This window comes from Perissodus microlepis, chromosome 16, assembly GCF_051167445.1.
Source record: "Perissodus microlepis isolate ML-2025 ecotype Zambia chromosome 16, ASM5116744v1, whole genome shotgun sequence".
NCBI classification, from domain to species: Eukaryota; Metazoa; Chordata; class Actinopteri; order Cichliformes; family Cichlidae; genus Perissodus; species Perissodus microlepis.
The window spans coordinates 3205137-3228148 of NC_140476.1; the positions used below are offsets into that span (position 1 = coordinate 3205137).

General features: G+C 41.6%; 1 protein-coding gene across 2 annotated transcripts in view; it reads left to right on the forward strand.

Annotated features, from left to right (window-relative positions):
• ramp1 (receptor activity modifying protein 1) overlaps positions 1 to 16611 on the forward strand; it is a 62423-nt gene extending 45812 nt beyond the window's left edge. For both annotated transcript variants that reach the window (XM_084908200.1, XM_084908201.1), the window contains exon 3: positions 14997 to 16611. In XM_084908200.1, coding sequence (XP_084764326.1) covers positions 14997 to 15252 — 256 coding nt within the window. In that variant the 3' untranslated portion in view covers positions 15253 to 16611. The remainder of the gene's footprint in view (positions 1 to 14996) is intronic.
• The last annotated feature ends 6401 nt before the right edge of the window (positions 16612 to 23012 follow it).

Genomic DNA, 23012 nt, shown 5'->3' on the forward strand with positions numbered 1-23012 from the left:
ATGTTTAAAGAGAAAAAACATATATTTAATGAAAAAGCAAAACCTCGAAGGTAGTATCTAAACATGAATTAACACTACCTTGAAAGTTTTAATATATGCTTCCACTTTAAAACCCTTTAAACATTTACAAGAAGAAATAACACGCTCATCCTCACATTCACACTGGAAAGTCACCACAGTTTCCTGCTAATGCTAGCAATTTTTCAATTTTTGCCAAGTCTGAGCCAGTTTGCTGACTCAGACTCCTTCCTATGTTCCTCGTGTAGCAGCTTTCAGTGAGGACTAGGTTACATCATGGAAAAGTTCAATTAAATGCTTCGCAGTTCTAACCACGTCCTTCCTCTCTAATTGAAAGCCTAATATCCCTTTATTTGCTGTAAACATGTAAAGACATTTAAAGTGGTTCTTTCAGGCACTGCTGACATAAAACATGCCAGTGTTTGTGAATTAAGTCCCACTAATGTCTAATCAGTGACCAGATATAAGAAGCAGAGTCCGAATCATCCTGAGAAGTTTGGTTTTGTTGAGTGCATCTTTTCCTCTAAAAATACCAACAACTCGAGATAATTGCGTGCCTATAAATATTTATGGGGTCTATTAGATACGCTTTTGCTTTAGTCAGTCCATCTGCCAGCCTCAGTAGCACAAGACACTGAGGGCTGTGTCTGCTCATCTATCTACACCGTCTGTTGGGTTAGTCAGCTAATTGTAGCACATTATTACATTACTGCGCTCATTATGGAAGTAGCTTATTCTAGCTCCCGACACATGCACAGACACACTTCTCCAGCTTTAGTCCATAAACGCTCTGAAATCCACTTAAGCTTTGCTCTGTTTTAGTCTTGATTTGCTGTGAAAAGGAAATAATTAGAAATCCTCAAAGGTGAACTGATTTAAAGAATCCCAAAAGGCCAATTCTGGTGATTCATTAGAAATCATTATAGCCTGGATTCATGCTTTCATTACAGGTATTCATTTTTACTTTTACAGCATGATATATCACATGATTCGGTTTTTAAATGCTGTGTAAAATGATACTAGTGATGAAAAATGGGAATTCTTTTTGTTTCTGTTTGTTCATTAAAGAAAAATGCACCAGAAACAATGAAAAACTGTGTTCTAGATCCTTCAGAGGATGATAGCAGCTTTGCACACTTGGCATTGGCCTGTCAGACAGTCTAACAGGACACATATCCTGAGCACTTGTTGGCTGCTTTTCCTTCACTTTGTGGTCGAATTCATCCAAAGTCATGTCAGTGGGGTTTGGGTAAGGCGGCTGTGGTGGTCCGGCCGTGGGATGAAGGGCTCTCCCCCACGTTGGGAACCATGCGTGCAGATACCATATGTTGATGTTCTCTGCACAAACAGCTCTCAAAACAAAAATCATGAGAGCAAAGTGCAGTTTTTCTCTTTCTTGGCTCATGCAGTTCTCCTATTCCTATCAGTCTCCATCACTGCTGGTTCTTAGCAGCAGTATTTCATAAAATCTCTGATCTTCCCTTAACGACTGGTTTCTGGGGCTTTGATCAACTTCTCCACTTCCGCATTTGTGAAGGTTTTTCTGGACTTTGTTTGCTACACACTAGAAATAACGGCTTGTCATTACTTTGGTTTTCTTCACTCAATTAAAATTTTCTTGCCAATATTTGGATTGCTGGAGCTAATTTCTCTGTACTGACACAGCTAATGATCCCAAATGAAAGAAACTCCATTCCAGATTGAGATGTTAATATATAATTGTAAACAGAAATATGTTATAAGAATCAAACATGGCCTTTGGGTGTAGTTGCTGGGTTGAAACACTTTTTTTAAAATTACTAAATAATTTGATGTCAAAGGAGCTTGCAAAGAAAAGCCTCTGGACTTCTTTAAGTTGCTTGAAGACGTTTCACCTCTCATCTGAGAAGCTTCTTCAGTTCTAAGGTCAAATCCAATTAGGTTTAAATCTGGGACTCTCCACCATTTGACCTTAGAACTGAAGAAGCTTCTCGGATGAGAGGTGAAACGTCTTCAAGCAACTTAAAGAAGTCCAGACGCTTTTCTTTGCAAGCTCCTTAGACTACGATGACCTGGATGACTGAGAACCTTCACAGACATAAATAATTTGATGTGTGTCATTTCAGCTACAGTTACCTGTTTGTCAGGTGAAAAAGCCATTATTTGAACTCAGCATCCAGCTGGACACAAGTAAAGGGTTAGAATACAAAGAATGATATGATGTTTGCCTTTGACCTTAAATACATTTTCAGACTGCACACTTCTTGTTTGAAAATAACCATCATCTGTGATTCTGCGAGACTTTTCTGCCTGTGTTTTTGTTAGAGGATATTTTGGTCAGTCAGTCATGCATGTCCGTAAGCCGTCTGTAATAATTTAAAAACCCTTTTGTGGGTGAGCTGAGCTCATATTTGTTTATGCACAAACCCGGGCCAGATAAATCTAGTGAGCTCAGTAGTGTGGAAAGCTTACTGAAGTTCCCTCTCTGTGGACCTGTGTGATTAAACAGCTGATTACTTGGTGATTAGAAATGGATTGCTTATGTTTTCATAACTCTAATGACTGGATAACGTCCAGCAGCGGCTGCGTTGCTGCATGACTGCAGCTGTTATGCAATAAATCTTTAATAGCGTTAGGACGATGATTCGAATACTTGCCTCAGTAAGGGTGGTTTTTCATTTGCATTAGCCTGATATGTGATAGCTGGACACAAACACGGACAGAACAGGAAGCAGCCTGTCAGTAGCATCATTTATGCAGACTGTAATTTAGGAAGAAAACTCCAGTTACATTTTGTTAAGCTCTGATTTATTTTCCATAAAGAAAAAAAAGTCTGGAGATCAAACCACATCATATCCACACTGTAAAAAAGAAGAAAGAAATCCTGCTGTGAGAAGAAGAAATCTTTGCAATCCGGAAAAAAACAAAACACATAGCATTTCATTTTCTCTCCCATTGTTGCTCTAAGTCAGCATCTTTATAATTTTTTTCTTCGCTTAGTTCGAAATGTAATTTCAGGAGTTGTTAGGACTGCACTGTGTGCAGATGCCAATATAGTGTAAGCTAATAATGTGTATATATAGAAGCCCTTAGAGGAGCACACAACAAAAGGTGTTTTCTGCTTTAATTGAGCCGTCTTCTTGTTCTGTGCCTTCACATCAATACTGCAAACATTCACTTTGACGATTCACTGGTCCCACTGGGTTTCTGCTGAAGCTGGAAAGGAATTAAGGATGAGAATATTTTCCTCCCGCTGTTGTGCACCGTTGCTTCTCATTCTCTCTGTTCTGTCGTTATAGCACTATCTTTTCAGATAAGCAAACACAAACACACCGTGCCTGTTTATACAGCCCATCGATTAATTTGCCACGTTTTTCATCTGCGTTCTAACGGTATCATAAATAACACGTCTGCCTTTACAAGTTTGTGCCTCATCATAAGGAGAAAAGCTTTGATGTACTCACTGTGGTCACCTGCTGTTACCTTTGTTGCTCCTGCGACAAAAGCAGGTAAAAAAGAAATCAGATTGCAGTTATATGACAGGAAGTCTTCACCTCTATCTGTGTCATTACTGCAAATACGTTACAGCGTGCTCTCAAGCATAGTATTGTATTTTTTCACTGTGAGCTATGGACTGTAAGAGTCAGCTTGTTATGGTCCATAGTTTTCACATTTCATAGTGGTGCCGGCCACATGTGGGTTTAGGCAAATGTGAGTGACAGGAGTGGAAAAGTGAAATTGTAGATCCACAGCAAGGAAGCTGGAGGAAGCACTGGGCCTTAATGCAATACACCGATCTTTCCCTGAAGATAAACCATCACTACACACCTTTATGTGGACATCTAGAAGTTTATGACAATAAAATGGATGGATTGCTGGTCACAGGAGGCTGGACCCACCTGGAGTAGACACCAGTCTATTGCAGACTATTATTCAAAGGAACAAAGTAACTAATTTTCAAGTTCTTTCCATACTCACTAGTAAATATGTGTAATTACAAATTGATTTAATGATAGCATGTACTTGAGATTTGTAATCCCAGCATCATCTTACAAAAAGTGCCTCCATAAGACGGAAATCTGATAGTCACCTTGAGCTTATTTAGTTTATATAAGTAGTTCTTTCAGAGTTTTGAGACATGATCTGATTTCAGTAAGAATCCTTCTTTACAGAGACTCACATCAAACCAAACGACCGTCTCCTCACAGATCTTTTGCTGATTGACTTTTGTTTCCTTTGTTTTTTATAAGTTCTGCATCTGTGGTGAAGTTACTTTCTATCTTTCTGTGAACAACGCCTGATGTATTGAACAGTGTGCTCAGTTTTGACCTGCCTGAACGTGCTTTGATTACATGCACTGCCCTCCTAGAAACCTTCAATCTAGTCTTGATTCAGTGTCGAGAAATCTTCTCTCAGCTTGGAATACCAATTTGACTTCTGACACTTTGTGTTAACTCCGATGCTTCCTCCCATCACAAGACTACTTATTAGGCAACGTTGCCGGAAACTAAACCCAACGGCAAATTTATAACATGTGAACAATGACTGCAGGTTTATTTAGCTGAAAAAAAGCCTCTGAGGAGTGGATTAAATCCATATGAGTGAGCACACATATGGAACTTTACAAAGACAGAATCTGGAAGTGGAAGTGGTGCAGAGTATTAATTTTATATATATATATATATATATTATTTATGTTGTTTCTCAACTTGTGTCTCTCCATCCCAACCTGTTTCATATCGATATATTCAGGATTTTCAGCAGCACTCTGCAGATGGGGGAACCCCGAAGGACGACAGAGCAGTGTAGTGTAAGAAAATGACTCACTCACGTCGTCATTTTTGTTGTGAGCTTTAGTAGATTTGTTTCTGCGATCAGCTGATGTTTACTTTGTGGATTTAACCAAATACTTTCTGGAATATTCTGCATGTAGGCAGATGTTATGTGACCCGTTTTGGCTTCTGTCCAAAGTCGTAGCAAATGAAAAGGTGGAATTTAGCACGCATTAGAAAAGAACATCATCTGCTTAAATTGACCCTGACCTACTGTGCAAAACCTAAATAATTGCACAGTACATTTATAAGCAATACAAATTAAACTCATATTTGCAAATTAATATTATTTTAAAAACTTGTCAGAAGGTTCACTAAACACATCATTTTTGTTGTGCGCTTTAGTAGATTTGTCTCTTTGTGTACAGGCTGCAATCAGCTGACGTTTACTTTGTAGATTTAAAATATAATTATATATCATATTTCAGCCTTTAAAGGGTTAAATGTCCAGTCTGTGAACTGTTACACAAAAATCCTTTAAAAATGCAGTAACTGAAGCTTTGATTAGCTTTTTATATTTTTGGGGTTCAAACTGCACAAAAGTGTGTTTGATGATGTTTGGGTAGCTGTGTGGAACGCAGGACTTACAGTAACTGCCACTGAAAAAGCAAACAATCCCAAACATCCACTTTAATCTCAGGTTATACTGCATGTGTGTGTTTTAGCTTAACTTCACTGTAATGCACTGTTGAACTGGACCTGAGGCGTAAGCTGTGTATGAACACATGCACCATCGGCAGGTTTCATGCTTGTTTGCAATAATTCTTTGGGTTTTTGTATCTTGACTTCACAGAGTGCAGTGACCACTTCGTAGCATCTGACTTTGTTTATGTGTCTGAATCCAGCAGTGATGTCTGAACCTCTGCACACACACATGTGTGTATTTATATCCTTGTGGGGACATCTCATTGATATATTGCTTTCCCTAGCCGCTTACCCTAACCATCAAAGATTCATTCCTAACCCTGACCCTTAACCTAAACCTAACCATAACGTAACTGTAACCCTGACACTAAAACCACATTTGGAGTCACATAAATGCCTTTACACTCGTGAGGACGGGGATTTTGTCCCCATAACAGCTGTCGGTCCCCACAAGTGTAGTAAACGTCCAACGTTTGGTCCCCACAAAGATTTATAAACATACTACACACACGCGCACGCGTGCAAATGTTAACTCACAGACTTTCACGCAAACAGAGCTGACAGAGTAAATTTATACTTGAGCAGAAAACATACACAAGTACAAACACAAATGCAGCGATTCTATCTACACACGCACACACAAACGCACACAGACACACAAATGCACACACACACATGTCAAAAATAAACATCCTCACACACTCAAAGCTCCATCTGTTCACCCCATGATATGATGTTTGATTTGAAATGTATACGACGGGTGAGAGAAAAGAAAAGTGAAAAACATATATAATCTGAGGAAGAAACCATGTGACGGCATGTGTGTATTTCAGGTGCCAAAAGCAACAGAAAACACTGCACTACCAGAACAAAGCACACCTTTCAAACGTTGCTAAATATTTATCACTTTCCCTCTTGGGAGGGAAAGAAATTACACACAGAGGAGGAAAAAAGACGCTGGAGGTCCACAAAATAACAAAGTAGGAAGAAAAAATAGGACATTTTGTCAAATGTCCTTGTAGAGTGTTTGACTTGTTTTCTTTGGATTTCTTTGGTTTGGATGGATTTCTTCCGTTTTTCGCTGAGATAATATCTCCAAGAATTCATAGCAGGAATATTTTCAACAATGAGTGTGAGTGATGAGGAGGTTTTTCTGGTTGACAGCTGAGTCCTTTCCCGAGATTATACAGTTTGAGGTCCTCATAGATTTGTATCTGTGTGTAAAACCTTTAATTTCCCCGTCCTCAGCTTCAGCTGTAGCTCTTTGATGCTTGTCACCCCAATTTTTCTTCAAGGGATCTCTTATATCTTATCAGATGTGACCGTGGCGCTGTTGATCAAGACTGTTACAGCTGCGTGCTCTTTTTGTTTGATCTCCTCACAACACAACGGCATCTCTGCCGGTCGACTAACTCGTCTCCACAAAATGGAAGTGAAACAGATGATAAACACTCCCTGAATATAAATAATTAAAAACGTAGTAACGGCCTGACTCTGATGATCAGAGATAAACTCATTCTTGACTTTATTAACATCTTTGCCCACAAGCGACATCTGAATACTTTCATAATGTGATTAGCAAGGGATGTATAAGGGCAGGAGTCAGAACGGTGTCTTATTTGAATCACCAGCCACTTTAGTAGGTACACTGTTTTCCCTTTAGAACTGCATTAATTCTTTGTGGCACATGGTTCAGAGATTTTGGTTCACACTGACGTGATGCTGCAGATTCGTCAGCTGCACGCCCACAATGCGAATCTCTTTATCCGCCGCATCCCAAAGGGCCTCGAATGGATTGGGATCTGGTGACTGTGGAGCCCATTTGAGTGCAGTGAACTCAACGTTCAAGTAGTTTGTGTTGATTTGAGCTTTGTGACTTGGTGCATCGTCCTGCTGGAAGCAGCCATCAGGAGGTGGAGTCTGAATGATGCTCGGTTGGTACTAAGAGGCCCAAAGAGTGCCAAGAAAAGATTCCCCACACTATTACACCAACACCAACAGCCTGAACATCTGCTGGATGGATCCATTCATGCTGTTTACACCAACTTATGATCCTACCATCAGAATCAGACCAAGAAACATATTTCCAAACCTGTGATGTCCGATTTATGTGAGCAGGTCCAAACTGCAGCCTCAGTTTCCAGATCCTCGCTGACAGGAGTGGCAACTGGTCTGCTGCTCATTAAATCACCTTCTTTCCTATTCTGATCTTCACCATGCCTACATGCATAAATGCACTGAGTTGCTGCCATCTGATTGGCTTTTTAGATATGCTGCATGGCAACAAAGTGTCCATTGATCATGTTTGGATAATTTAGTGCTAAAAAAATGTATGATTTCTTAGTGCAGTGGTTTTGACAAGTGAATGATCCTCAGTTCATTCCCAGGAGACAAAATCCCTCTGGAGCTGCATCAGGAGGAGCATCAAGCATTAAGACAAATGTCCCAAATCCTGCGGTGGTGAGAAAGCTGCATTCAGCTTTCTTTAGAGTTTATAAAATTGTTCGTGAGGAGTCGACTTTCACATGAGAGATGTGTCATCGTTTTAATACAGCTGCAGCGGTGTGGGCTGATACTTCCTGTTATAGTTTAAGGGCTGAACACTGCACAGGGTTTCATAATATTTTCTTCAGCAGTTATTAGGCTTTATCTTTTGTCGTGATGATTGCAATTTAAGCAGGAAGAATATGGCATTCCCATTACAAAGTAATACCAGGGAAGTGCCTTTCTACAGATTTGATTGGCCGACCCATTCATCATGTGGCTCGGTGATGAGAAGCAAGTTGATTTGCAGCCAAGGTTTAGCCAGATTCAGTTATTTTTTTCTCCCCGCTGTGCCGACACACCTACTGCCGGCCGGACTCGCTTCAGACATGAAAAACGGAGCTGCATTTCTTTCATGCGTGGTTACAGTCGACCTGAACTAACAGCAGTGGGACTCCAGGGACGCTCGCCACTCTGATTGTAATTTCATAGAGTGGTTTAATGCCACTAAATATAAACTACTCCTAAATATAATATAACTCGGAGGTCATGGGGAGTGCAACATTATACAGGAAACCAAGGGTATATTTTTTACTTTAACTGGATTTCCCAGGTGACATTTTCAGTTTGAGATAAAAAAGAAAAAGAAAGTCAGCAGAGAATAAAAGAGCGTTTCTGCAGGAAGCATCACCCCTCCCCTTACCTCACGCTGTGAGACTGAGGGGAGGTTTTCCCTGGATTGTGTGTCATTATTTTGTCACTATTTTTTTTTTTAATAATCCATCTAGATCTGCACCACCAACAAGTCTCCTCAGCTAATAATTAATTTTCCACTGACAGCATGACTTCCATGGTCGAGATAACGATGTTTGTTGATCCGGTTACTGTGAGTAACTCAACATGACAGCAGAGTCCCTCACAAAACACAAGCGTGCAGTGCGCCATTATTTTTTCATAAACGCCCCATCAATCTGCCGCCGTACCTGGACATTTTGCCAGCCTGACTCCTCATATTCCAGTCAGCAGAATAAAGGACCAGTTTCGAGCCGGCAAGTCACCGGAGCAGCGTCTCTGTGTGTTATTTTTACTTATTCATCATCTTTGGTTTTATTTATTCACACTGCTCTTCTGTCAGCGGATCAAACTAGTTGAAACAGCAGAGTCGTGTCTAATTCAGCCGCCCTCATGGTTTAAAAGCCTGACCCTCCGTCTGCATCTTGTGTCCGTCACCTTTTCTCCACCTTTCCCTGCATGTGGTTCACAGATGGTCGGTGGCTGGATGTTTCAGAAAATACGACTCTGCATACGGAAGCAGGTTACATAAGCACAAGCTGTGAAATTATTGTACATTTAGACATATTTTTCCAATCTCACACCCTTTTGTTATGAGTGAGATTGGACACATCGTCTGTCTCTCTCAGTCTCACACATTCTGGGGATCCAAATGGATCAAATGAATTTAAAAAACCACTTGAGGTTTGACCATGCATACTTTAATTTATGCTGATGAACTAAACAACTGGCTTGTTTTATACACCAACACACCAACACCTACACAGCGCGGATCAAAGTGAAATATCTAGATGTGCAGTGCTTCGTTTGTGTTCCACATAAACCCCTTACCGATGTGTAGGGAGGATAAAAAGTTGCATAACGTTTGGCAAAGGAAGCAAAGTCGTATCTGCAGGATTGTGCTTGTGGCAGTGCTGCGGAGGGTGCGCGTGCTCGAGGCGTCACAATGAATTAAAGGTTGTCGATAACCTACATAAGCTGATTTCTCTGCCTCGGAAACCCGTGTTTGAAATTTGTTGTTACAGAAACTAAATGACAATATTAACGAATTCAGTTTTTGCTGATAGGCATGTCGACTAAAGCTCCGGTCTCATCATCTGTTTGTCTTAGACAACAACAAATAAAATGTGACAACCTTTTCTGAACTCCATTCTCTCTTTTATCCACCTCCCCACGTTTGACTTCAGAGAATACTTTAACCTTTAAAGAAAAATGCCGCCTGTACAAGCTTAGCATGTGATTACTGCCAATTGTAAAGCGGTTTTTAAATAGCAGCAAGAGCGAGAGGCTTCGTTGCTGTTTGTAATAGCAAGCCTTGCATGAAGCTTTCTTAATTCTTTGTTTAAATGAGGCAAACCATCTCTGTAAACATTCTCCTCTCAGTCCTGGGATATATGCTGAAATGGAAAATTGAATTCGAGGAAGCGGACTATTTTTGTGTTTCTTAATTTTCTGAGTAAACTCGATACCCTCACATTGGTTAAGCTCTGTGTTGAAAACAAAACTCTTATATGCATGTTTTGGAGCTTATGTTTCTGGGTTGAATTTAAATGTGTGATTCACTGTAAGCAAGGACCGGGACGAGAGGCCCTCAGCTCTGTGTCTCCGTACTTAGACTACTCTTAATCCAGAGCTCTTAAGAATACAGTTTACTAACTGAATATGATTTATTGAGAATTAAATTAGGCTACTTGCTAATTACACTCTGATGACCCAGCAGAACAGAATCCCAGCAGTGGTGGTGAAGATGAAGATGGAGGCTTGGATGGAGCTCTGAGTGAGCAGGTGAGGTGGAGATGAGGAGGAGGTACAGACTGACGGCGGAGCACTGAGAGTTCAAGCACACAGGCTGATTAGCTCGCAGAAAGTGGGCAAGAAAATGAAAGTGATGTAAAGAAAAGATTAGCAGCTGAACACCAAGGAAGCAGAAAGATGAAAAATTGCACATCTTCCATGTTGAACTCACACATAAGCTTTATTTAAAGCAGACCAGGGTTGGTCACCAAAATTTACCAAAAAAAGGTTAGAGGGAAAGTAAAGCAAGCTTGGTTAGGAGCCCGCTAACTAGTGTTAATGTATAAGGAAAATACAAAAGTTTCAGTCACTGAAAGGAAAGAAACTCACAGTACTTCTTGGACTGACTATTATTACAATGAACCAAAAGGTAATCCATAATGTTTGCTATATAATCGCATTGAGAATGATCAACACCTGAGACACAGGTGAGCAGTTCAGTTCAGGTAAATTCAGTTTTATTTATATAGCAGCAGTTGCCTTAAGGCACTTTATACTGTAAAGATCCCACAAAAATACAGAATCGAACAGCCCCTGTGAGCAAGCACTTTGGTGACAGTGGGAAGGAAAAACTCCCCTTTAACAGGAAGAAACCTCCAGCAGAACCAGGCTCAGGGAGGGGCGGCCATCTGCTGCGACCGGTTAGGGTGAGAGAAGGAAGACAGGATAAAGACATGCTGTGGAAGAGAGACAGAGATTAATATTTACTAATGGTTAAATGCAGACAGGTGTATAAATACACAGTGAGTGCAGGAGAAATAGCATCATGGGAATCCCCCGGCAGCCTACGCCTATTGCAGCATAACTAAGGGAGGATTCAGGGTCACCTGGTCCAGCCCTAACTATATGCTTTAGCAAAAAGGAAAGTTTGAAGCCTAATCTTAAAGTAGAGATAGTGTCTGTCTCCTGAATCCAAACTGGAAGCTGGTTCCACAGAAGAGGGGCCTGAAAACTGAAGGCTCTGCCTCCCATTCTACTTTTAAATACTCTAGGAACAACAAGTAGGCCTGCAGTGTGAGAGCGAAGTGCTCTAATAGGGTGATATGGTACTACAAGGTCATTAAGATAAGATGGGGCCTGATTATTTAAGACCTTGTATGTGAGGAGCAGGATTTTGAATTCTGGATTTAACAGGAAGCCAATGAAGGGAAGCCAACACAGGAGAAATCTGCTCTCTCTTTCTAGTCCCTGTCAGGACTCTTGCTGCAGCATTTTGGATTAACTGAAGGCTTTTCAGGGAGTTTTTAGGCTTCCTGACAATAATGAATTACAGTCGTCCAGCCTGGAAGTAATAAATGCATGAACTAGTTTTTCAGCGTCACTCTGAGACTGTTTTTTTTACAGATATTGCACAAAAGTAATATATATTGAGAGAAAGTTGCCCATGTTAATATACAACGCATATATCAGAGGAAGCTGTCGCCCCCCCCCCAAAAAAAGGAGTTTGTGTCTCCTTTTAGAACTGAACCAGAGATCTTTCAGTCGTAAAGCAAACACGTAAAGCAAAGCAAACACTAGTTTGGGGTCATGCCCACATTGGCTTCAGTCATCAGACAATCTGATTTTGTAGACTGCTCCTGACTGCACCATGTTTTTCTGTGCTTCTTAGCCCATTCTGTCTTTTCTTCCTTTTGAGTTGGAAAACATTTAATCTGCAATAGAAGCATAAATGCGTTCAAAGCACCTTGCAAAACTTAGCTTGCACTTACCCTATTAGAGCAGTTTGAAATGTCACAGCCTGTATGCCGAGTTTAGATAGTGCTGAAACTGAAATAGTATACCATTTACTTTCAAAGTGCAGTGTGTATAGCAGCCAAATGGCCTCCTGACACACAGGCTGAATCACTCTTTTCTCTGTTGCATAAGATTTGATGATCAAATGAAATGGTGCCTAACAGAAATTACACCGAGAGCTGCATTTAGCAGCCTGCTGAAGCGCGTACATGCAAACACACACGCTCCATACCGTCGGCTTTAATTTGACGCTAACCTCAGCGACGCGGGGTGAACTGGTAACCACCTCCATCTCTGTGTGCACTGCGCCTGCCTCGACTCTGTTGTGCTTTCTTTCGCTCAGTGACTCATAAGCATCCCCTAAAACCCCAGTGCTCATTAGGCCAGCAGCAGGACCAATGTTCTTTTTTTTAATCTCTGCTGCAAATGATTTGTAGGACTTCAAGGAAACAGTCGAGGAAGGAGGTACACACCCAGAAAAAGTGAACTTGCTACCTACAGCAGCACACAGTGCTTTGTAGCGCTGGTGCCGTGCCAAGCTGCCCTGAGCTGTTTGCATCTGCAAACCTTCCACAAATAAGACCTTGTGTTGGGGTTGCATCGTCAAAAGCGCTTCAACATTAAACTAACACGTTAAAAATAGAGAGCACATATGCAGTACTTGACACGCTGATTAGAAGTAGCGATCCATCCACAGAAAATCATCATCTAACCTTTTAATTCCCCGCAGAGCTGTAAGCGCATTTAAGCCTCTTTCTTGTTTTATGGTCTGCAACCATACTCTTTTAGTTTAGTCTCAGAGGTCTCATTAACCAAATTTCTTGCCACAGCCGACAGCTGTTTTCAGCAAAATCCTCAGATAAAGCTGCTGCACGCTACCCGCCCAGCATGAAATGGCAATAACAGTGAGCGACTAGTTAGTGAACAAAGTGGAATAGTAAGCTGCTGCAGGTTTCCCTCAGGAGGAGGCGAAAAGACAGAGCTAAAAGGAGAATAAAGTGGAAGGTGGCCTGGAACGGGACTCTGGGTGAATGCTAACACAAATATTATGGTTTGGTTCATATATGAGTTGCAGCGCTGAGGGGTCAAAGGTGGAGCAGGTGGAGCATTAAAAGCGAGCTGTTTATTGTGACTGATGGTAAAAGGCAGAACACAAAAAGGGAAACTGAGAAGTATAAATAAAATCAAAACATGTAGAAAAAACCGAGGCAGGAAGAACAGACTGACACTGGACAGCGTCTCACACACAGCTGAACCAAATCACAGAAGATGAGTCAAGGGAAGCAAAACTAAATGCGACTTTCAAAGTAAAACAGGAAGTGCAATAATTAAACAGGAAGCACAAAGACACGTGAATGAAGTAACTACAGGAGACCTGACTCCCGAGACTAAATACAGTAAGAGGTTGTTTTTATATTTTATTACATGCTAAAGTGATAGAAGTAGACAGGAACATTTAAAGATGTTAGCCTGTGCTTTCTATTTTTCTAAATGTAAAAAAAAAAAGATCAGTCATATTTTTCTGCACTAACACAAGCCGCATCTGTAAAGATGTTCCCCAAACCAGCTTCTGACAGGAGGCTCTCCTGAGTGCTAGCATGCCATTGGATAATTGCATTAGCTTGCGGGGTTGAAGGTTATCTTGTAAAATGCCTGGCACAGAAACCAGCACATCTTATCTGTGTAAATTCCCCACAGTGTGGAAGGTGGTCCTAGATGTGGTTTCAGAAGTGGATTTGGAATCAGAGCAGCCCGCACAGAACCAGCGCTGTGCCGTTTTCAAGTTTAACGGGCTCCTTTATTTCCACAAAGATGTGGGGAGGCCGGCCGCGTCAGTACGGCTGCTTGCACAAAGAGACAGAACAGCTTTGTACTTGACATGACAACCTCCTTCTACCCTCGAAATATCCCAGAATCACTCCTGAGTAGAAACACTCTTAACTATCAGTCTGGGCTGTCTAGCCATCCTGTCTCCTCGCCGAGGGCATCGCCATCCTCAGATGTCTCCAGGCCTTGCACAAATGATTATGGATGAAACATACTGGATTAAATCAACTATAGAAAATTAATTTGAATCGCATAGTAAATTATAGTAGTCAATAATAATAAATCATAAAGGTAAATGAATTTATAAAACTTTTCATTAAAAACATTCTAATATAAAAGTTTGATTTTTCTTCTCCATCCATCCATTTTCTTCCACTTATCCAAAAGAGGGCTGGAGCCTCATCCAGCTGTCATAGGGTGATTTAGAATCGCCAGTTAACCCCAGAATTAACCTGACTGTGTATGGATTTTGGTTAACTGGTGATTCTTTAACTGGGAGGAATTGTGGGAGGAAGGAGTACTCAGGCAGGCACAGAGAGACCCCAGACTGGAGTCAGGGCCTTCTTGCTGTGAAGCGATGGTGCTAACCACCGCAAAGCCATGCCATCCATTTTTTTCCTTCTCATTCTTTATAAAACCTGGTGACAGCTGCTGTTAGTTAAATGAATTAACTTGACGCAGCCAATAAAATCTGCACGCAGCAGCTATCACGTTAGCAAGGAAACTGGGCGCTAGCTTGGCTACCGATGATCGGGATCTGCTTTTGCCTGAAGTTCATGATTGAAGTTTGAGTGTTGACAGGATGTAGCGACACTTCCTGTTGGGTAAGTGTATAGCGAGTTTGTTCTGCGTCTCACTTTGCTGCCTTCTCTTTTTTGTTTTGTTCTGCAGGCTCTACGAGGAGCTGACAAACTGCACGTACTTGGTAGCGCTGAAGATGGACTGCTTCTGGCCCAACCGGCTGGTGGATGAGTTCTTCATCCGGGTCCACAGGCACTACTTTCACGACTGCTCTCTCACCGGACGGCTTCCCATGGACCCTCCCAACCGCATCCTGGGTCCGTTTATTGTCGTGCCCATCCTGGTCACCCTTCTCATGACGGCGCTGGTGGTGTGGAGGAGCAAGCGCAGTGAGGGGATTGTGTAGGAAAGAGGCGGTTCCCAAGACTCAAGACAAGAGATGCTTTTTGTCACGCCACTCTCACCTTCAGTGACCAAAGACTCTCTTCTCCTGAGTGTCAGTGTCTGGGTAAAACACAAAGGACCAGAATCGCTATATCATGGACCCAGAAGAGGAAATAAATGAGACTAAAAACCATATACTACTTCAGTGATGCTTCATTGTATCCACACCAGAGTGAAGGCTTTACAGCTCCTGCTTCTTCCACATGGATTGAAGTCATTTCTTTAGTTTACAGAGCACAAAGGTCACCTCCATTGGACCAGAACAGGAAACGGCTAAAAGGACATCGTAAACACCAAAATCGCTTTGCTGAGAGAAATTGCTTCCAAATCCTTTTGGATCTGGTGCTAATCAATTTACACACACACACACACACACACACACACATGCACACACACACACGCACACACACACACACACACAGGAATTTTACAACTATTCTTGGAAACCATGAGCATCACCTCACGCATCAACAGAGACTCAAATGACGAGGATACAGCAGGACACAAAGTTTAGACTTCTGTTAGGGAACCCAGGAAAATGAACTGTGTGTGTATGCAGCATACCATAAATATATACACTATATATATATGTGAGATTGTTTTTGTAACATAACCGAGACAACAAATTATAGGTCAATACATTTATTTCTGTCAGATATTAAATTTTGTGATTTCTTGTAGTCGCTTTAACAGACGTGTGGATTATATTTATATATAATATACAGTTTATTAATCATGCATATGCTAAAGCAACACAATTAAGAGCAGAGACATCCTGACTCAAAGGTCAGGACTGCATCTCGGTCTTTCTTCGCTTGCAGGGGTTGAGGACTTTGATGATGTTGTGTTTTGCAGCTTCCATCAGGGATTAAAAAAACGAAAACAAGAGCAAAGACTTGCAAACTCACAGTGGAAAACTCACAGTTCTAACTACACAGAGAACATAAAGCAGTGGGTTAAGTTAGCCAACAAACACCCCTGCCAAATGTTGCCATAGCCTAAAGCAGAGTTTGTGTATCGTGAACCTTAGGCTTCAATCGATTCATGATCTCCAAGTGTGGCAGAATGTGCCGTGCAACCTGTTTCCTCATTGATATTTTCGAATGCTCTCTTCCCTTTATAGATTCATTAACCTGTCAGAAACACACCCACACTTTCCCGACACGATCTTTTCTTGTTGCTTGTGCCAAAAGTTCTTGGAAAAATAAAGGGCGGTGCTTCCTGTGGAATGTCTAATTTTCTGTTGGAGTGACTTCTGTTGACTGGTTTTAAATATCTATGTCCAAGAAGCAAAGTTCAATAAAACGTCTGCTTAATGTGTCTTGGGAGTTGCACTTGTGTTTCTTATGAGATGTAAATAGTGCAAAATGCTCCTGGATGCGTTAAATATTAATCATGAATCCAGCATTAATATATGCAGGCCTTAGTGCACCATGCTGAGTCGTAATGAATGCACTTGGTTCAAGCATGTGTCATTTGCTGAAGTAGGAAACGTGAAAAAGGAAAAACTGTTAAATAATGTATAAACAGAGCAAGAAGCTCCTGTTTATATAGAAAATACTGTTTTTCACTCAGTAATTACTGATAAATGTAGCAATTAAATCTCATCAAGATCTTGTTTTCACACGAAACCACTAGGGAAAACATAAAACGAGCCTGTGAAGATGCCAGATATAAATTGTTTGTATTGGTGCTGTCACAGGTGTGTGCTTGAAGCCCAACCAATAAAACAGCCACAAGATAAACTTCTTGTTCTTTACTTGGTTTTTGCTTGATGAGAGTAACTAGAGACAGCACCAAGTCTCAAATAATTAACAAAAAGACCAAATCAAGTCTCAAGTGTTTCGAGACGTCTACGGCAACTCCAGTCCAGCAACTTGATTAGATAACAGACACCTGGTCAAGAGAAATCCAAGTCAAGTCTTAATTTAATCTCATCAACAAAAGACCGAGTTGAACTACACTTGATAAATGGAAGTCGAGTGTTGTTCAAGTGCACACTGCCTTTAAGTCAAAATTTTGAGTGTTGAAAGATATTTTCCTGTGTTAGTTGTTAGCACTGCAACTCTGTCTGATAAGTAAATACTCCAGGTGCCTGCAAACTACTGCTTTCTTCATGTAGTGAGGACTGAGGAGTTTTTACTTTCTGAGAGTCAAGTCTCTAAATAGCTAAGGCCACATCACGACTTAACTGTAAGAATAATCTTACAATAGCACATAAATCTCATTTGTCCACTTACAGAGAAAAAAAAGAAAAAGCTTTCCCCTTCGTGCCCCCGTCATTGTTGTTATACAGGAAACTTTTGAAGATCTTGTCCAGAAAGTGATCCCAGTAACACCAGTAATACACACAATGTGTTTTTGGCTCCTTGCTGCAGCTGTATTGGCTATAGAGAGATAACTGTCACACTTTATAGACCTACACTCCGTGGCATAGACATAGATATGGACTTTGTTAATTCCACACCAGGGAAATTCAAAAAGCAGCAAAAGAGGTCAGAAAGAAAAAGTGAATTACAGATGTATACTTTTTTAAAAGATTAAAAAAAATTAAAAAATAAGAAAAAATGACTTTAATTGACCAACCGCCCCCAACATGTCCGGCTGGATAACCACTGCTCATCTACCATCACAATGAACACCGGTGTACCACAAGGCTGTGTGATGAGCCCCTTCCTCTACTCCCTCTTCACCCACGACTGCAGACCTGCTGATGGTTCCAACACCATCATTAAGTTTGCAGATGACACCACGGTGATTGGCCTCATCAGTGACAACGATGAGGCCGCCTACAGGGAGTAGGTGGATCGTCTGGCTGAGTGGTGCGACACAAACAACCTGCTGCTTAACACTGAGAAGACCAAGGAGCTCATTGTGGACTACAGGAGGAATGCTGACCCACATCCACCCATCCACATTAAGGGGACGGCTGTGGAGCGTGTGAGCAGCTTCAAGTTCCTGGGAGTCCACATCTCCGAGGATCTCACCTGGATGACCAACTGCTCCAAGCTGGTCAAGAAGGCTCACCAGCGCCTCTTCTTCTTGAGGACTCTGAGGAAGAACCACCTGTCCTCAGACATCCTGGTGAACTTCTATCGTTGCACCATCGAGAGCATCCTGACCAACTGTATAACAGTCTGGCACGGGAACTGCTCTGCCTCGGACCGGAAGGCGTTGCAGAGGGTCGTGAAAACTGCCCAGCACATCGCCGGAGCACCACTTCCTGCCATAAAAGACATCTACAGGAAGCGGTGTCTGAAAAGGGCTGGGAAAATCATCAGAGACCCCAGTCACCCATCACATGGACTCTTCACCCTCCTGCCCTCTGGGAGGCGCTACAGGAGCCTCCAGACTAAGACCACCAGGTACCGGAACAGCTTCTTCCCCACAGCTGTCAGACTCCTGAACTCTGCCTCCTGACATCTGACCCACGTTAACACATGGACTGAACATACACACACCCACAATGGACAACTGTACCCTCAAACACACAATAATAACATGGACTGAACCACCACTCACAACCACTAGCACTTTATATAGATACTGTAGAAATTATCCACATATCTAATTTATCTTAACTGCACTACTGTATAGCTCTGTAAATAATCATTCTGTACATACGATAATTTTTAACCCTACAACTGTTTACAACTTGCATAGTTCCCATTTCTGTATAACTGTATATCTCAGATTTCTGTAAAGTTATTTATTTCATATTCTGTATAGTTTTATCCTGTTCATATCCTGTACATAGCTTGTACTCACTACAGCCTGTACATACCTATAGTTATAGAATATTCACAACATACTTCATACCGTGTACATTATAACATACCATAATAGACCCATTTCTGTAATATACTTACATATCTATATTATTGCTAATATATATTGTAATATATCTATATCACTAAAGCACTTCTGGATGGATGCAAACTGCATTTCGTTGCCCTGTACCTGTGCATGTGCAATGACAATAAAGTTGAATTCTATTCTAATTCTAATACTAAAAAACACCCCAAAACTATGCAAAAGTAATATATACTATTTAGAAATGATTGATATAAAATATTTGCATGTATATTGTTGCAGGTAACTTTTACATGTGTGCATTGTGCAGTCTGACTGCTGTCGGGATGAAGGACCTGCAATACTGCTCAGTCTGCAGCTGAAGGAGCTCCAGAGTCTGCACTATGCAGGGGGTGAGGAGTGCAGTCCATAATGGACATCAGCTTGGCTAATGTCCCCCTCTCACCCCCCACCTCTGTGGTTTACACTAGTTTAAATTGGCAACTACATCAAAGAGCAAATTTTCACCTGACTGCTGGCAGCAGCAGCTGCAGTGACTCCAGACATGCTGGAAAAGTATGGAAGGAGTTTGACTGCGCATGGACATAATCCGTGAGAGGGGTACATGTTGAGCACTCATGACTATTGTTTTGTATGTAAAACTTTATATTCGGCCATGTATTTAAACATTTCTCGTAAGCTTCCATGTCCATTACTTTAAAAATACAGCCTTTTAAAATTAGATGATTCTTTTTGACTCGCCCTGTACATACGCAGCGACTACACATAGTAGTTCTAGTTCTAACCACCTTCGACCTGAGCCAGGTTTAATCAGCCAGAATGTTGTTGGGAATAAAAGAATAAAAGGACTTCTTTGTTATTTTAATTAACACCTGATTATCATTTCTGGCTAAGCGATCTAACACTGAGAAACATGGTGTTCAGGTAAAGTCTCTTTGATGTACCAGCATCCTTCCACTTGTATTAAACATGAAGTAGTTGAGAGTGCGTTTTTAACTGCAGTCTGTCTGTCAGAGTGGCTCATTATCATGCTGAGATGTAGTCATGCGGTCAGTGGTTAATTGAAATCAGGAAGAAGAAATGGATATGGTTAACTCCTCGAGTGCAGGAGCCCTGGCTTATAATCTTTATATGTAATGTATTTGTAATGAGGTAGCTTTATGGTGTGGTCCAAGAAATCATTGTTGCAGCAGCTGCTGTTTTCCTGTCTCACAGGGATCTGTGCTTGTTTACTGCATTATTTAACACTGATCCAGGAAACCAATGCTAGCAAGCTAACTGAAAAACACATTCAAACAAATGTGCATTCTTATGAAATAATGCAGGAATACAAACTTAAATGTCTTTAAGAGTTTCAAGGACTCACTATCAGACATAACCTTCTCCGCCCACTCTAGCTGACCTTATTAATGAGTTAAAGCTCCCTGGTGAATAATTTATGGAGGAGAATAGCAACTTGAGGAGATTCAAGTGCAAAATCCACGTGAGTGCAACAGCAGCAGATACACTTACATTAACAAATGTGTACTGTGCAGATTTGATTATTTAATGACCAAGGACACTGAGTGGGTTGAGGTCAGAAGGCTCATATTCAAAGTTGCAAAATTGGTTTGTCTTCCAGCAGATGTTGCAAAGAAAAGACGTGTTTGAACTCTTACTGGAAATATTGAAAGTTCACGAGGGCTTGCCACTCTTCAGTCTTCGGGCCACTTTTCTGTCAAGAAAGTTTAGTTGCTCTCCAGAGACGTGCAACGCTGGAGAGGCTTCCGTTTACTTTCCTTGTCCTGATATAAACAGAACTGCTCTTGTGAATTGCAGCAGAGACATTTTGCACTCCAACAACAGAGTGGCTGCAAAAGAAAGAAGCACATGAGCCACGAGGTTAGAGATCTGTGGACTGTATTTCAAAGACAGGGCACAATCGATCTACAGTAGATGAAAATTACAGCTCCACACAACGTTCTGTGTTTGCTGCTGAGCATGATAATGGATTGGATTTATATAGCGCTTTTCAAGGCACCCAAAGCGCTTTACAGTGCTACTATTCATTCACTGGTGGAGGCAAGCTACAGTTGTAGCCACAGCTGCCCTGGGGCAGACTGACAGAAGCGAGGCTGTCATATCGTGCCATCGGCCCCTCTGGCCAACACCAGTAGGCAGTAAAGTGTCTTGCCCAGGGACACAACGACCAGGACAGAGAGACCGGGGATCGAACCGGCGACCTTCCGGTTACAGATGCGCTTCCCAACCCCCTGAGCCACGGTCGCCCATGATGTGTGGTGCTTGGGTGAACGTAAACATCTGTCTGCAGTTAAATTGCTCTGCTTGGAGGGGAACATATATCCAGCAGCCACAACATTAAAACCACCTGCCTAATATTGTGCAGGTTCCCCCTCGTCCCCATCAGTTTCCCGGCCATGGACGGGAAACCTCGGGGGGGGGGGGGGGGGGGGGGTTGGCAGCACACCTCAGCTCGTGTGGATCGGACTTTTTCCGGCACATCCCACAAATTCTTGATTGGATTGGGATCTGGGGACTGTGGAAGCTGTATCAAAGTGTTCCTTGTGCTGTTTCTGTCCTGCTGGGGTTAATCTGCTGGCCGAGGAATGCTGCGGGGACCTGGTCTCTAGCAATTTTTTGAGTTTGAGGTACATCTATTGCTGAAATGAGCATTAAAAGTTAATGTCAGTGATATGTGAAAGTTTTCTCTTGTTATTTTCATTCGTCTTTGATACAGATCACGAAAGCTTTCATTTTTTAACTTAGATATGTAACTGCAGGACAGTGAAACGTCACGAATGAAGTGCGAGTGGCTGACCTGCTGTAGGTGGAAGAGAAAGATCAGATTTGTGTAACCCTTTCAAGAAGACCGATCTAAGTCTGATTTCTTGCAAAAAACATTTTAATGCACGTAAATACTTAACAGGTGCAGGTTTTGAATGAAGACATGAATGCTTCCCGAATGCCCGATTCATTTATGTCACCTGCAATTATTCACGATTGCAGATGAGCATGGAAATGTGAAAGAGCTACTGTGAAGAATTTCAAGTAAACACACTGAGAGCAACGGTGCTTCCTATAACTGTGAATAGCTTTTCTATGCATGATGTTTCTCATAACTGTAGTGAAGAGCTTCATTTATTCCTTTTAATTCTGTAATTAAAAATTACTCTGTAGCTTTCATTTACAGTACGAGACTAATTATAATAATGATCAAACTAACAGTTTTTCTGCCCTGCAAAATGAACTGTATGTGTAAAAAAGCCTGAATGGATGCTGGTATCACTATCTGACATCTAAAGTCCAACTTATTTCCTTGACTCTGTGAACCTTGTCATCAAACTGGGGAAAATATTAGACACCTCCTCTTGAGTGACTTCAGCAGCCCATTTAATTTCCTCACAGAAACATTATCTCTACTTCAGGATGCTTGACAAGCTATAGGGGTACAATAGGAGGATGCTGTTAGGCGCCAAGTGGGACTTCTGCGCCTGCTGAAACTAATTAACAAGAAAACTATGCTTGAAACCTCATTGTCATCATCACAGAAGGTAACAAACAGGAAAATATCCATTGGTGTATTTATAAAAACATCCTGCCAAGTCAGACAGACGTGGCCTTTATAAAGACGTGTGAATTTGGTGAAAACTCACCTTTTTGGGGTCCTGGAAAGCAATTGGTTCATTAATGCATGTCAAATGTGGGCGATCGTGGCTCAAAAGTTGGCAGTTCGTCTTGTAATCGGAAGGTTACCAGTTCGAGGCCCGGCTCGGACAGTCTCGGTCGTTGTGTCCTTGGGCAAGACACTTCACCTACCGCCTACTGGTGATGACAAGAGGGGCCGATGGTGCGATATGGCAGCCTCGCCTCTGTCAGTCTGCCCCAGGGCAGCTGTGGCTACAACTGTAG